General features: G+C 36.0%; 1 protein-coding gene across 8 annotated transcripts in view; it reads left to right on the top strand.

Annotated features, from left to right (window-relative positions):
* Positions 1 to 16369, top strand: part of OSBPL8 (oxysterol binding protein like 8) — a 156179-nt gene that overhangs the window by 50723 nt on the left and 89087 nt on the right. For 4 of the 8 annotated variants that reach the window (XM_032346942.1, XM_032346937.1, XM_032346938.1 and 1 more), the window contains one exon: positions 11706 to 11744. The exons of the other annotated variants lie outside the window; for them this stretch is intronic. Coding sequence is in view for 2 of the 4 variants with exons in the window: in XM_032346937.1 (XP_032202828.1) it covers positions 11706 to 11744 (39 nt within the window). In the remaining 2 variants the exon portion in view is untranslated. Of the gene's footprint in view, positions 1 to 11705; positions 11745 to 16369 lie in introns of those variants that run through there. 8 annotated transcript variants of the gene reach the window in all.

A 16369-nucleotide genomic window follows, 5' to 3' on the forward strand; every position in this document is an offset into this window, starting at 1 on the left:
TATTATGGAAAATTTCAAATATATTTTTAAAAAGATGGACTAGTATAGTGAATCATCATGTGCTTATCACTTGTTCTCAACAATTAACAATTCAGGTCAGTGTTGTATCATCTGTAGTCCCACCTTCCCATCTCATGTTTTTTTGGAGCAAATCCTGGATAAATCATTTTGTTTGTAAGTATTTCTGTAAATATCTCTAAAATATAAAGACTTTTCTTTAAACTTCAACCATAGATATCATTAGTATCCTAAAAACAAGTAATTCTTTAATCAAATAACTAGTCAATGCTTAAATTTCCCTGATTGTCTCATAAATATTATTTTCTTATAATCCTTATGTTGGCCTTGGTTGATAAGTCATTGAGGCCTTTTTTTAATCTTTTAAGTCTCTCTCATATCTGTTTTTAATTTTTCCTTTTCAGTTTATTGAAATAAGAGAGTTCGTCCTATAGAATTTCCCACAGTCTGGATTTTCCCCCATGGTGATTATTTAATGAGATCTTCAGTCACTTAAATTTCTCACAAGTTGGTCAGAGTTAGACTTGCTCAGACTCTTTTTTGACAAGTATACTTATTGAGGGTGTTGTGTATTACCATCGGAGACATATAATATCTGTCTCTCTTCTTGTGATAATAGCAGCCATGGATGATCATTGCTTAGATATGTTAATTCACTGGAGGTATAAATTAACGTCCTAACTGGCTTACACAAATGGGGACTGGAGAGAATAACTGTGACTAGTCCTTACCTTTCACACGAACCAACCCACCTTTTATCTTTTAAACTATTAGTCATTTTGCCATTTTACAACTTTGTTGAATCTTCTACTAAAGGAGACAGTTTTTAAAAGGATAAAGCAATTTGACAAATATGCTTTATGCTTTATTACCATCTTTAACTTATGAACACTACAAGTTAGTAGTATTTCAGTATTTGTAATATTTGCACTTCTCAAGTGGGAAAATACCACTCAGTTATTTCTTACTGTAAGGGTACTTAGATTCTATCTTATTATAGTTTCATTTATTTGACTTGTTAAATGTTCTTAGAAACTTATTCAAGCTTATTATTCAAGAAGCTTGAATAATATAACATAAAAAATTTGCAGATATATAATGGGACTCTAATCAACTCTAATGGGAGTTGAAAATAGCTTTTTTTAATTGAGATTTTATTTGAGAGAAAGAGAGTGTGAACAGGGGGAGTAGCCTAGGGAGAGGGAAAAGCAGCAGGGAGCCTGACTTGGGACTCGATGCCAGGACCCTGATATCATGACCTGAGCTGAAGGCAGATGCTTAATTGACTGAGCCACCCAGTTGCACAAGAGTTAGCTTTTTTTTTTTTTTTTTTTTTTTTTTTAAAGATTTTTATTTATTTATTTGACAGAGAGAGAAATCACAAGTAGGCGGAGAGTCAGGCTGAGAGAGAGAGGGAAGCAGGCTCCCGCTGAGCAAAGAGCCCAATGCGGGGCTCGATCCCAGGACACTGAGATCATGACCTGAGCCGAAGGCAGCGGCTTAATCCACTGAGCCACCCAGGCGCCCCAAGAGTTAGCTTTGAAAAAGAAAAATAACCAGTGATTTACACAGTCCATCAGCAGAATTCTAAGCCAGAAATCTTTGGTATTTCCATTATGCTTGGAAAGCTTCTTCAGTAAATGGTATTCGATGTTATTTGCCTCTTTTCTCATTCTCTCATGAGTGTACAGTGCACTATTCCAGAGACTACCTGAGGTGCTGATGTCATCAATCTACTGGCTAATGGAGTGTGTACTTGTGTATTCTTTTGTTTTCAAGTTTCCTTAGTTTAGTTTTTTCCTAAGCAATGCTTTTTTATTTAAATAAACTCTATTTTTTAGAATAGTTTTAGGCATAGAAAAAAAATTCTAGAGTTCCCATATACTTTTTACTCAAATTCCCTTACTATTAACACATTTATGGTACATTTGATATAATTAATGAGTCTAGGTTGATAACACTATTAACTAAAGTCCATACTCAATTCAGATTTCCTTAGTTTTTACCTGTTGTCCTTTTCTGTTCCAGTATCCTATCTGGAATAGCACATTACATTTAGTAGTCATGTTTCCTTATGGTCTTCTTGACTGTGATTTCCTTATTTTTGATGGCCTTGATAATTTTGAGAAGTACTGGTTAGATATTTTGCACAATGTCCTTCAGTTGAGATTTGTCTGTTTTTCTCTGGTCCTTATGGGTTTTGGGGAAGAGACCACAAAAGTAAAATGCCATTTCATCACATCATTGCCAAGTGTATATACTGTCAACCTGACTTGTCATTTCTGATGTTGATTTTGATTATGTGGCTGAAATAGTGAATTTCTCATTTTTAATTTATAATAGGGCAAATAGCAGCAGGTATAATCCCCAGTAAAGAATAGTTCTTTGCAGTCTTCAGTAATTTCTGGGACAGTGAAGGGATCTGGAGGCCCAAAGTTTGAAAATTCCTCAAGCCTTTAGTAATTAACACTTTAAAAAAGAATAACTTATAGCTACCTGATATGAAAAGAGGGATCCAGAAGGTGATGTGGGTGGGGGCAGGGTAGAAAGAAGAAATGACAGGGCCTTCAGGAATGAGGGAGTGATAATCACAATAAAATTTAACTATTAAAAAATTGTAATATAGCGCTAGCATTATGATCTGTATCTTTCAAGCAGTTTTTGTTTTTGTTTTGTTTCTGTTTTCATTTTGACATGTACAGATACTGGTTGAATGCTTACCTATTTTGTCTTTAAGAGTTTTAATGTTTTGTCTGATTCATCTGCAAATAATAGTTTATTTCTTTCCAGTCCTTATACAGTTAGGACTATTGTTCTGTGTATGTATGCCTGCAGGTGAAAGTTGATGGAATGGTTATAGTGTTTTATATTTTTTCAGATTAATCTATTTTTTTATAATTTTCAAAATCATTTAAGATTTATTATTTTGTTACTTTTTGGAATACATTGTGCCCTATTTAAGGGGTCTCCTCTTTGGGGAATGTGGCGCTTTTGTTTCTGTTTTTTATCTCTCATGTTTTCCTTCTTTTCTTTTCATTATGCCTTGTTGAATTCCTTCATCACTCTTCCTGCTTACTAATTTATTTATTATATTTGTTTTGCTTGTCAATCCTGCTATATACCTTGTTTCATCATAATATTTTTATACTCATTATTACTAGCTGCTTTTCTGTGAATGTTTGGTTATAATTCATTTTTACAATATCCTCTCATCTTTTTGAGCATATTTATTACCATTATTTTAAGTTTTTGATGGGTTTGGTTCACTAATTAGTTCTCCAGTTGAGACTCTTCAGTTTTTCTTTCATAGCATCTGGACTCCTTAGGATATTAATTATTTTTGTTTATGAGTTTTTACTTCCTTGGGAATAATATTCTCTTGGGAATATTCATTGCTTTGTCTGATTGATACTGTCCTAGATAGAAGAGAAAGCGCCTAGGGGCTCTTTCAGCTGATCTAGGGAATATATGTTGTAGAGTAGAAGAATCTCTTAAAATCATTGCTTAATCATTTTCCACTTGCCCTCGCACCAATATATTTATGTTTCTTAGGGGATTTTTCTGTGTATTTTCTCTGAGCATAGCTCATAGTCACAAGCTGCCTCTCTAGTTGTAATCACTTAGCTCATTTGGGGAAAGGAGCAGTGAGAGATAGTGGCCAACCTCCTTTCCTGCAATACTGCAGCTGGACATTTGCACAGTTCTGTTCTGTTCTATTCTATTTATTTTTAAATAGTGGAGCCTAGTGTGGGACTTGAACTCATGACTCAGATCAAAACCTGAGCTGAGATGAAGATCAGATCATTAACCTACTGAGCCACCTACAGTTTATTTATTTTTTTTTTTAAAGATTTTATTTATTTATTTGACAGATAGATCACAAGTAGGCAAAGAGGCAGGCAGAGAGAGAGGGGGAAGCAGGCTCCCTACTGAGCAGAGAGCCCGATATGGGGCTCGATCCCAGGACCCTGGGATCATGACCCGAGCCGAAGGCAGAGGCTTTAACCCACTGAGCCACCCAGGCGCCCCAGAGCCACCTACAGTTTAAAAACAAAGTGTTTAGAATGGTGTTTAATGTTTCTAGTTGGTATTAAATCATGTTCTACCCTGGTACTGAGGACAGGGTGGGCAGTGATCTGTCCAGTATTGCCAAGAAAAAAGGGCACAGAAAGATGACTTCCAACTCTCCCTCCTATCCTCAGGCCTTTTCTCCATCTGTGGTACTATACTTGTTCTAGTCTAAGGTTGCCTGCCATACATCCGTCTTTAAAGATAGGTTCAGGGAGAGTATTAGTTATTTAACTAGTAAATAACTCAGTTCTCATTTGGAAAAGAAGCTGGTTACTTTCTTTTTGGCTTTGTGTTCTTTGTATGTAGAATAGCTGTGGTGGTGAGTGAGAGGGGACTAAAAAAATCAAAAGAACAGCAGCATTGTTTTTAGCAGTTCATTCCTATTAAGACCTTTGGCTGCTGTGACATGCCCATAGTTTAAAAAACAAAAGTAGAACTATTAAGCACTTAACTTGCAAGTAAATAGGTTATCCAATAGAGAGCTATTTGTTTTGCTGAACTAGACTTGAGGAAAAACAGGTTTCAAATTTTGTTATTTCTTTTAATGTCCATAAATAATGCAATCATTCAGTTTTTAAAAGTATGGATTGAAGATTTTTTATGAACATTTTTACTTGGTGTTTCTCCTGTTTTAAGACCTGCGGGTGCTTCTGTAAGCAGAATTATCATTAAAGCCACTGCTCTACAATTAACCTTTTTTTTTCCTGAAGATTTTATTTATTTGAGAGAGAGAGCAAGTGCACGTGCAAGTGCTTAAGCAGTGGGAAGGGTAGAAGGAGAAACCGACTCCCCAACTGAGCAGGAGGCCCCATGTAGGGCTCTATGACAGGATCCTAGGATCATGACTTGGCAATCTCTTAACAGACTGAGCCACTCAGGGGGCTCATACATTTAACTCTTACTTAAATTTTTTCTTGTATTTTTTTTAGAAAATAAAATATATCCTATCAAACCTCAGATTAGAATGTGAAGGATTAGAATTTTAGCATGTTAGAGATACATTAGCCTGGGTGACTCGGTCAGTTAAGTGTCTGCCTTTGGCTCAGGTCATGAAGCCAGCCAGGGTCCTGTGATTGAGTCCTGCCTTGGGCTCCCTCTGCCTCTCCCTCTGCCTCTTCTCTCTGCTTGTGCGTGCTCTCTCAAATATATAAATAAAAAGTCTCCCCCCACCCCAAGAAAATAAAACTATAAGAAATTAATAGCAACTAACATTTGTTAAATTTCTGTTCTGTGCCAGAAGCTATTGCTAGTGCTTTTCAGGTAAACTTACATAATTTTCTAATAACCTTATGAGATAGCATTATTACCCTCATTTAATGTGGGTATTAATTTAATACCTCATTTAACAGAAGAGAACACAGAAATAAGTAAGTTGCCCAGGGTCATACAACTAGTAAGTGGCAGAACTGAGATACATTTGGCTCCATAAGCCAAGCTTTAATTATTTTCCTATACTGCATCTCAACCAAGTTAGAATCAGAATATACAGATCCTTGAATACACTTTCTATAGTTTGAAATTATTGTTTTTAAGGTAATGTCAGACTATTGAATTTTTTTGTTCTTGTTTTTTGGAGTAAAACCTGTTTAGAATTGTGACTTGGGAAAATCATTTTGCAAAATTATGGGATATTGCAGGGACAACCAGCTAAACATTATAGAGCTATCTCTGAGGTGTCTTGAAAAATCCCAGTACCCATGTTGCACCCCTGTTCATTTGAATTAGAGTCTCAGAGAGTGAGGTGCAGACATTAGTACTCTTTAAAAGTCTCCCAGTTGATTTTTGGCCAAAGTTGAGAATTATAAAAATAGAGGTGGTTAGCCCAGGGAATAAGTTAGCATGCAGTTGTGTCATCTAGGTAGAAGGCATTTAAAACCTATAGGGTAATAGTAGCTGAATAGAAAATATGTCCCTTTTGGATTTTGCTTTTTTTCACTAGATTTTTAGAATTAGGTAATTCCATATTTGGGTTAATTTATTAGTATGGAGAACAAACAAACAAATATATTTTTGCACACTTACTGTGTGTCCTGATCTCAGGTCGGTGTCTCACATACTTTCTCATTTAATTTCCGTAGTACTGTGGGGTAGATGTTTACTCTGTTTTTAAAGATGAAGAAACTGAGACTCTGAAGAAGTCAGTAATTTTTTCTAAGATCACATAGCTAATCAGTGGGTCATGTTAGGATTTAAATACATGTACTCTAATTTTGTTTCTCTTGTCATTGAATGTAAAGGCTAACGTTTTTATTTTAAATTGATCTATGTCAGACACAGCCGTTTAAAATTTTTGTGTGCATTACCTAGTATAATGTGTACTTGAAAAAGTATGTGATACATGATCTATTTTTATTTAACTCAAAGCTTTGTTCCCCTGTAACTAATTTTGATTTTTCTATCTGGAGTGAATATTTTGGCATTTAGGCAGTATACAATTGAAGAACAGTTGTTAACTGCATTTTTATGTGTAGTAGATATTGTAAGGGCCTATTCAGCCAGAGCAGCCCCACCCTGGTTAAATAGCCATTTTGTTGTTTATGCAGTAAAACTTAAATTGACTCTGCCCCCCAGAGGAACTTACTTAAAAGCAAGTCGGGGAAACCAGTCCCAGGTGCAGAGCCCAAATACAAGGGTGGGTCAGGTCAGGTGGAGATAACGTCTGAATGCAGGGATGAGTCTAGGGATGAGTCCGCTCAGGTAGAGACATCCAATCAATAAAGCTTGCATACTGTCTCCCTGCCTACCAAGGAGTGTGGGCCCCCCCTTTTGGGCCCCAATTCTGACTAAGGTGATAGGCTAGTTCAAATAGCTACTATGGGGTGAATTATAATTCAGTTGGCCACCCATGTGTGACCTAGCATGACTGTGCAGCTTTCTCTGTGTGTTACAATCTCATTCACCACCTGTGTGGGGCCAGGCCCAACCATATGGCCTTTGCTTTATAAAAGTTAGTCTGTGAGGCAGGGAGGGGTCACCCTCTCTGTAATGGGCAGCCTGGACTGGTCTGTTTGATGGTTGGTTTGATTCTTGATGCTTGGTGCGAAATAAAGCTTTGCTTGACCTTTGCTTTGTATCAGTCTCGCTCCTTTGACTATTGACCCATTATTGGGGGACCCAACAGATATTATGAGTCATGGAAGTTGATGTTTCCAATATTAGCAGTCTTTCCTCTGGCTTGATACTGAACAACGTGATATGCTCATCAGTGATTTGTTAGAAATTGAACTCTAGAAGGAAAGAGGCTATTTGTTATACAGCCCTTATGTCTTAATTCAGATCCTGGTCATGATTCAATATAGAATGTGGGTGTATGTATCTGTGTAAGGAATTGACCAGAATAAAATTCCAAGTAACATAAACTCTTACTTGAGTTATTTAAGTAGGTCATAAGATTAAGCATCATACACTGAAATATTTTTGTATACAAGCTTATTGTCATCCCTAGCATGATTGTGATGTGATTACATGGTTTCTTTATGCTTATCAGGTGACAAAGTATGGTTGGGTCAAATATAGGGGAGAATGTTAATGAGGTCAAAGGCCAAGATTTAATTCTTGTTTCATAACCACAGACTTCACCAGCAGTCTCACCAGATGCATGACATTAGTTACAACTGACAAAGTCAGTTTTGAACTTTCCTTGTGTATGAAGTCCTTGATGAAGGAGGTTGCTTTCATCGTAACAAGAGACCACCATTACCAGAAGAAATAGAACTTATGCTTCATTACCAAAGACAGGTGGTAAATCTGTAACAGTGTTATTTATAAAGGACAGAATTATTTAAGAGAAATAATGGAATTCCTAACAAAGGACTTTGGGCATATGATAGCCAGAGACTAAAAGTGGAAGAAAATATGAATATGCTTTACATTACAGCTTAAGATATTCTCAGGTTTTGAGGTAATTTTCTATGTTGAATTGTTATTATAACAGAATTTTAGGACTTTAACAGACCTTGTGAGCAAATAAAAAAGTTGAATTTGAGATATTTATTCAGGTTTACCCAGGGAATATTGAGAGACCTAGGCTTAGAACTCAGATTTCAGAATTCAAGTCCATATTAGTTCTTTGTGTATCTATGTAAAGCATGTAGAATGTTAAGGTTTGGAAAATACAGAGATGAATAAGACTTTTTTTGCTGTTAGAGAATTTAAACCAATTCATTTCATAAACAGGAACTCAGCAAACTACATTTAAGAAATTCTTTGCTAGGTATTAGAGTTATAATAATGACTAAACCTTCTTTTTTCCTTCATGCATTTGTCATTCAGTATTTGTTGATTGCCTCCCAAGTGCCAGGCTCTGTTCTAGTCTAAAGGGATACAACAGTGACCAAAACAAACTTAAGTTCCTACTTCAGTAGAGCTAACATTCTAGTGGAGGAAGAAAAAAAAAAAAACAACATAAATATATACTGTTAAGCGGTGATTGTTGTGAAGAAAAATAAAGCAGGGTAAGATGGATAGAGAATCTAGGGCATGGGTGTTGCTATTTTCTGAGAATACTGTGGAAGTCTTCTGATGAAGTTACTTTTTTATTTTTTTTAAGAGTGTGGATGGGTCAGAGGGAAAGACTTTTTTTTTTTTTTTAAGATTTCATTTATTGGAGAGAGAGAGAGAGAGAACATGAGCAGGAGTGTAGAGGGAGAGGGAGAAGCAGACTCCCTGCTGCAGGGAGACCAACACATAACTCCTACGACCCTGAGATCATGACCTTAGCCCAAGGCCGACACTTAACCAACTGAGCAACCCAGGCACTGAGAGAGAAAGAGAGAGAGAGAGAATCTTAAGCAGAATCTTAAGAGAATCTTAACCCCACATGGCGCTCCATCTCACTACCCTGAGATGATGACCTGAGCTGAAATCAAGAGTCAGATGCTTAACTGACTGAGTCACGCAGGTGCCCTTGATGAAGTTACTTTTGAACAGAGTTCTAAAGGATAATTGCCATTGTGGAGCTTGCAGGTCAATTAGGCAGGCTGTGGTGCTTCCGCTCTAAGTATTGAGGTTTGTGGGGAAGGTGAATTAGGTGTCTTTCACCTTCTCAGTCAGGAAAATGGTGGTGTGCTGCAGTGGCACTGTCTCTAGGAGCACATGGAACTCTGTGGGCTCTCCCCTGCAGTTCTACCTGATAGAAGGGTGCAGTGATAACACAGATATAGTATCCCTTTGTTTTTGCCTGGTGTGGGAGGTCAGGAAATCCCTCACGGAGGATGTGATACTTTATCTGAGATAAGAAGAATGAGTGCAGCAGGATGGTGACTGGAAACCTTTAAGGAGCGGAAGCTCAGGAGAGGTTTAGGAGGGAAACTAATTTGAGGAGTTGTTGGTGAATAGACCCCATTTAAAAATTAAGCCAATGGAATCATCTGAGGAAAGCATGTTGAATGGGAACAAAAGAGATTCTAAGATACAACCTGGAGGGCAGGGGCAGAAGGGAAAGGGAGCCCAGCAACAAGAGGGAAGAAGGAAAAAGAGAGAAAATAGCTTGGAAACTAGGGAAGGGGAGAGAGTTTGAGAAAAGGAATGATCTGTGATGCTAGTCCTAAAGAGTGATCAGTGAGGTTTAGCTGGGAATGGTAAGATTGGTTAGACTTGAAATGTTTAATAGTATAGCCACTTATGTTTAAATTAAATAAATTCAGTGCCTCAGTTTTCAGTAGCCACATTTCAAGAATTTAACAGCTACATATAGTTAGTAGCTACTCTGTTGGATATTGTAGATATAAACTATTTCATTGAAGAAATTGAAGAAAGTTCATTTGGTAGCAGAGTACTAGTATCATTGAAGAAAGTTCTATTTGGTAGCAGAGTACTAGACCATTATAATATTAGGGAAAAGTTAAATGAAAATTCATTTTTTTTCTCATTTGTGATAGCAATAGAGAAAATACTATGAGACAACTAATTATGTTGATGAAGAACTGATATTAGGGAGTCAGAGTTTTATCTTGAACTGTGATAGCAGAATTGGCAATTTGAGCTGATTCTTCAAGGTCAGGGAACTTTCAAGCTATTGAACGGGAAGCAAAAAGAAAGGGAGAGAATTGCAAATCACTCTGAGCATAGTCAATTTTACTAGACAGAGAATTTATGTAAATTGCAAAGCTATGTTATGGGGGATCAGAACACCCTATGGCATGAATAATTGGTCCATGCTGTAGTAAATTTCAGTATCGGGTTTGGCACTTATTTTTTAAAGAATGGGTACTATCAAATGTTTTTAAATGGAGGAGTAACATGGCCAATGTGATAGTTTCTGGAATAAATTTGCTAAATGAAGTTCTTGGTTTTTTTCTTAGTCTTTGTTATTTGTGCACTGCTAAGTAATCCTACCTATATCTGCATATTGCTTTCTAAAAAAATCTACAAAGTACACTTACGTAAACTGTACCACTCATGTAAACTGTTGTTAAGCCTCACAATGATTCTGGAAAGTTGTAACATTTATAATTATGTATTCACAGAGAAGAAAATCTCAGAGTTCAATAACTTGATAATGATGGTGCTAGCTCAAAGGAGGAGTAATATTGGTTGAACAAGATAACTTACCTCAATGTCACATAAACTGCTTTTACAGTACATACAGTCTTCAATATATGGTCATCTTGTTGGCAGTAGGAACCATGTCTTTATTGTGTTTTTGAATTCTAGTACCTAGCAGAGTAAATGAATGAGTGAGGTAAAATGTAATGCAGGGACATTTATTGAAAGGGGAGATGAGAAATGAAGTGATGTGGGTCTGGCCTAGGTAATAGTGTTAGTGAGAATTGAAGGACAGTAGTAGACATGAAGTAGAGATTGTCTCGGTGAATATCATCAGAACTTAATGACTTCATGAGATGTTGGGGGGATAGAGTCTCATGATTTAAGGGTTTTTGTCTGAGTGAGAGAAAGATGCTACAATTGAAAGACTTGGGCAAATTGCCATGGAAGCTGGTTTCGGAGAGAAGCTACTGAGTGCTATTTTTGACTTAAAGATGCTTTCTAAAACCACTTTTCCTGGTTTTAGAGCCCTTCCTTTTTTTTTTTTTTAATAGATTTTAGAACCAGAAGTTATTTTGCGCTAATGTCTGAACATACAGGTAGCAATGTTTTGGAGTGAAGTTTTAGAGATGGGGTAGGACTTGGAAGTCTTCTGAATAAAGGTGATAAATACACCTTGAGCATGAACACAATCTGCAGAAGAGGAGTAGATAGAGGAAAAAAACAAACAGTTGAGGACTGAGCACTGGTTATGGCCACTGACTTACTGAATGAGAAGAGTAGAGTCAGGAAAACAGGAAAGGGAAGGCAGAGGAGTAGAGTACTTTAGAAACCAAAAGAGGAGAAAGTTCACATGGGGAAAAGGCTGATAGAATTAAATACATGCAGAGAGGACTTCACAGATTGGCAGATTGACTGGAATTTCCCAAAGTCTCAGAGTTTTTTGTTGTTGTTTTTAAAAGGATTTGGTTTCCAGTGTAAACATATTGTTGCACTTTTTTGGGGGGTGGGGGGCTACTTCTTAAAAGATTAATGCAACTCTCAATTCATTTATACACTGGGTGCTTTCTAAATTCAGATTCAAGTATTTGACATTAAATCACTCCTGAGAAAATTTGTTTTTTTTTTAGATCTTGCCATATTCAGAAGTTGCTGAAGTTCAAGAGACAGTGAGTAATATATGGTGCTATCTTTGAAATGTTAACATTTTTTTATTTTTTGAGGATTTCAAGTTGGAGTCTTAAAATATATTTTTCACTGTATTTTATTATAGATTATATCATTACACTAAGTAATTCATGTAGATTGAAAAGATCACTTTAAAAATGTTTTCATTTTTTCCAAAATGGATTTAATTTTTTTTAACTGTAAAAATAATGCATACCAATGGGGGCATATTTAAACAATATAGAAGAATATAATAAATGAAGTTCTGCCTTCTAGAGGCAACCACTTTTAGTATTTTGGTGGCCTTTTTACTAAGTTTCTTCATATGTATATGTCTTACATATGAAATTTTATAAAAGTGGAGTCATAAAAACTTTTTTTTAACCTATTTTAAAAGTCAGCACATAATGAATGATGTTCAGTCAGTGGGAAAAAAACTTCAATGGCTACATAGTACATTGTATGAATGTATTATTTAATAATAGAATACTCTTTTAGATTACTCTAAGTGATGTGATAAATATCTGTGGACACATCTTTTTAAATATTTTGGGTGATTACTTTAGTGTACATCTGTAGAAGTGCATTTGCTGAATCAAAAGTCTGATTAGGTTATTTTAAAATAACTGCCTGGCAGACCAATTAATAATCTCTATCTAACAGTGATAAGCTCTAGTTCCTAGAAAAATATTTCTGTAAAATATCTCCTATAAAACCCAGGGATAAAATGTACACAATGTGTGTTTCGCAGTTGATTGCAAGAATATAAAAAGTTCAGTTGAGTGTAGAAAAAGGACTCCTGTAGGAAGAACAAACAAATCTCTGCTGTGTTTTAGATCTCTCACTGAAGACTCTTACTTCAAGAGCCAAAGATAACACTAAATAGAGCACTTGGGGTGTTTTATATAATCCTACTTCCAAATTGTGGCTTCTGAGAGCCAGCTGCAGAAGGATTGCTTCTATCAACACAACTTGATTAACTATGTTGGGGGAAGAGGAGCAACTTGCTTGAAACTTTTTTTTTTTTTTTTTTGAAACTTTATTTTCAAGTTGTAGCAAAGCTGTGATTTGGCTTAAGCTCAAAAGATGACTTGAGTCAAATCCATATGTATGTTAAGGGGGAGGTGCTGTGCAATGGAATCAGGCTTAATAGTTCTTATAGTATTGTTTCTGTGTTACAAAGTGGCCATCTGTCCTGAATTGCTTAGGACTAAAGGTTTTCCCAGGATGAAGGGTGTGATTATGAACTTCTACCTATTCATTTATACTTCTGAAAGACGGCAAGTTTTATGCTAATTATAGATGGTGTGGCAAGTATTTAGAAGTACATTAAGTAAAATCCCACTTTTGCATAATGCTCTTTCTCTGAGGTTTGTCAACTAAATTCAGTAAAGATTTAGGTAATGGCTGTATTTCATGCTTTTAGTTAAAATAGTTGTTAGCATACTAATTAATAATAAATAGAACAATTCTAGGCATGTTATTTTATCACTTTCACCCCATACTTTGTGCCCAAACAGAGAATCTGTGTATAGGAGAAAGAGACTGTTGAAATGGCTGTGTGAACATTGTTGAAGGGATAATGACAAATATGGTGTTATTCAGTTAGAGAAAATGTTTCTGTCATATCTTTAATGGTCTTTTTTTGAAGAAGCTGAGGAAAAGTTCTGGGATTCTTTGAGTTTCATGTAATATTTTGGTTCTCTAACAAAAGCTGAGAAGAGTGGCTAGCTTTTTATTTTTTAAACTTTACAAGATACTTTAGTAGAGTGTTCCCCCATCAATAATTTCGTATTGTCTTTATTCATGTATTATACAACATGGAGCTGTACAAATTAGGCCCAGGTCCTAAAAGCCGTAAAAGTAAGAAGTGTAGTATGCCATTTAGCCATGCATACAAGTGTTATAAGTTACTTGGTAAAATTAATATATATCTTCAATTACTTATATCCCATTTCCCATTGGCATTACTTACAGGCAACTCTGGGAGGGTAATTTCATTTGTATTACAGTTTAATGTCTCTGTATCTGCAACATTCTGGGGAAGGTTTCTGAAGTCTTGTGTATTTTTTTTAATTTTATTTCTACTTTTATTTAGAGTGTTTCAGCTTAATTCTTAGTTCTGTTGTTCCATTATAATGTATGTTTTCTGGTGCCTGTTCTTTTTTTCTGTCGCATTTTTAGTTTCCTGTGATTAGCCATTCAGTTCTTATACCCTACCTGTCACACATACTATAATTTATACTGTTTCTTGCCAACCTGAACCTTTCTCTATACAGGTTTGTATGTCCAGTTGCCTACTTGATGGTTTGAGTTGGATGGCTAACAGATATTTCAAACTTAACCTGTCTCAAACTTAGCACTTCTGTTTCTTTCTGTAAACTAACCCTTCTCACTGTCTTTTCCATCTTAGTGAGAGTTCCATTCTTCCAGGTACTCAGACTGCAACTCTTATATCATTTTGATTCCTTTAAAACAAACAAACAAACAAATACAACAACAACAAAACTTCATACTTGTTCTGTTTGGAAATCCTGTTGGCTTTACTTTCAAAATATATTTAGAACTCACCTACTTCCTCTCACCCTCACTGCTATCACCTGATCCAAGTTTCCCTTCAACTCTCCCCTAGAGTATTACAGTAACTTCCTATTGATTATACTCTTGTCCCTCTAGTCCATTCTCAACATAGCAGCCAGAACAATCCTATTAAAACATAATAAGATTATGTCACTCCTTTTCTCAGAAATCCAGTGGCTTCCTATCTCATTCAGAATAAAGCCAAGTCCTGACTAGGTTATACATACTCTGGCCCCCCTTTACTTCTTTGACTTCATGTCCTACTACTCTCCTCCTTGTAGTCCAGCCTCTCTGGACTTCTCACTATGCTCCAAGCCTTCCAGACTTGCTCCCATCCTACTCCTCAACTCTATACTTGTTCCTCTCTCTGCCTAGAATACTCTTCCCCTTCACGTCATTATGATAAACTCCCTCATTTTATTCAGTCAATTCTGTAGTGAAGTTTTCTTAGGCTACCCTATCTTAAATTATAACTCTCTCTTCCTTAACACTTCATGTGTCCTTATTCTCTGCTTATTTTTTCTTTAGTTTTTATACTATATAATATGCAACACATTTTTACTTGTTTAGTATGTTATTGTACATCTCTCCCACTAGAACATAACTACCACAAAGGGCAAACTTTTTGTCTTTTTTGTTCACTGCTATATCCCTTGGTGCCTGAAATACCTGTCTATATAATAGGTACTCATAAATACTCGGATTGGGGCCATCAGTGATAGGAATAGACAGTGTTTATTTTGATTCCTCAGTGTCTCAATGTGAAAAAAAAAATAGATTAATAGAATCAGATTTCTATGACAAACATGCTTGAAGTTATGTTGAAAGCATAATTTGAAACAAATACCAGAATTTGTAGCTGTATGCTAGGGATTATTTTCTGGGAGCAAACAGGCAAGGAGTACAGCTGCAAAGAAGTTGATATAATGCTGTTAATTAACAGAATTTGAAAATATGTATGATCAAAGGGAACTTAATCGTTTATCCTAAATAGAAGACCAACTAAAAAACCTTTAGAAATGGTTTCTGTGGCCTTGTGAAATTAAATAGTCCCATCTGTGCATATATGGTTAGAACTGTTGTTCTCCTTCAAGAAATTCATATTTAATAGTAAATCTAGGGAAATTAGTAATTATTCATACCAATACAAAAAGATATTTTTAGAGACTGTCTATGAAATACCTGTCAAGTCAGTTTCCTCCTTTCTGTTATCATATTAGTTATTTATTGGTATACAGCAAATTATCCAAAAATTGAGTGGCATAAAACAACAGTACTTGTTATTTTATAATTTCTGTGGGTCAGGAATCCAAGAGCAGTTTACTAGGTGTCTCTGACTCAAAAATCTCTCAAATGGTTGCAGTCAAGCTACTGGGGAGGCTGTGTGCTGCAGTCTTACCTGAAAGCTTGACCAGGTGGATGGAGGACAAGGAGGGCCAAGGCAGGAGATTTATTTACAAACTCAAGTAGTCTGTTGTTGACAGACATCATTCCTTCACCTCATGGGCCTACCTACAAGGCTGCCTCATGACTTTGCAGTTGGCTTTCCCCCAAGGAGAGCGAGAGACTATAAATAAGATGGAGGTCATGGTCATTTTATTGTGTAATCTTGGAAGTAACATTCATTCACTTCTGCCTTATTCTCTTCATTAGAAGTGTTTAAGTGAGTCCAAAATACTCTCTAAGAGAGGGGATTATACACAAAGACATGGGGATCACTGGAGCCTTTGTAGAGCTCTCCTGCCAAAAATACTTTAATCTTTTCCCACATGTTTGCTAGTTGTGGTAACGTGGCCATAAGTAACAGGGACTTGAGCACAATTAGTTTATTGTCATTATAGATGTATTTTTTAGTTTATCTGTGAAGTTGAAATCAGTTTATAGAAGAATGGGCAACTGCAGAAAAATGACTAGAGTAGATATCTTTAAAGGAGTTAAAACAATTTTGAGCTTTAGGGAAGCAACAGGGCCAAGATTTTTCTGAAAGAGGCAAAGCAAACATCTACTACCTTTCTTTTTGGTCACAAATAATTGATTCCTTCATTCC

Source organism: Mustela erminea, chromosome 6 (genome assembly GCF_009829155.1).
Source record: "Mustela erminea isolate mMusErm1 chromosome 6, mMusErm1.Pri, whole genome shotgun sequence".
NCBI classification, from domain to species: Eukaryota; Metazoa; Chordata; class Mammalia; order Carnivora; family Mustelidae; genus Mustela; species Mustela erminea.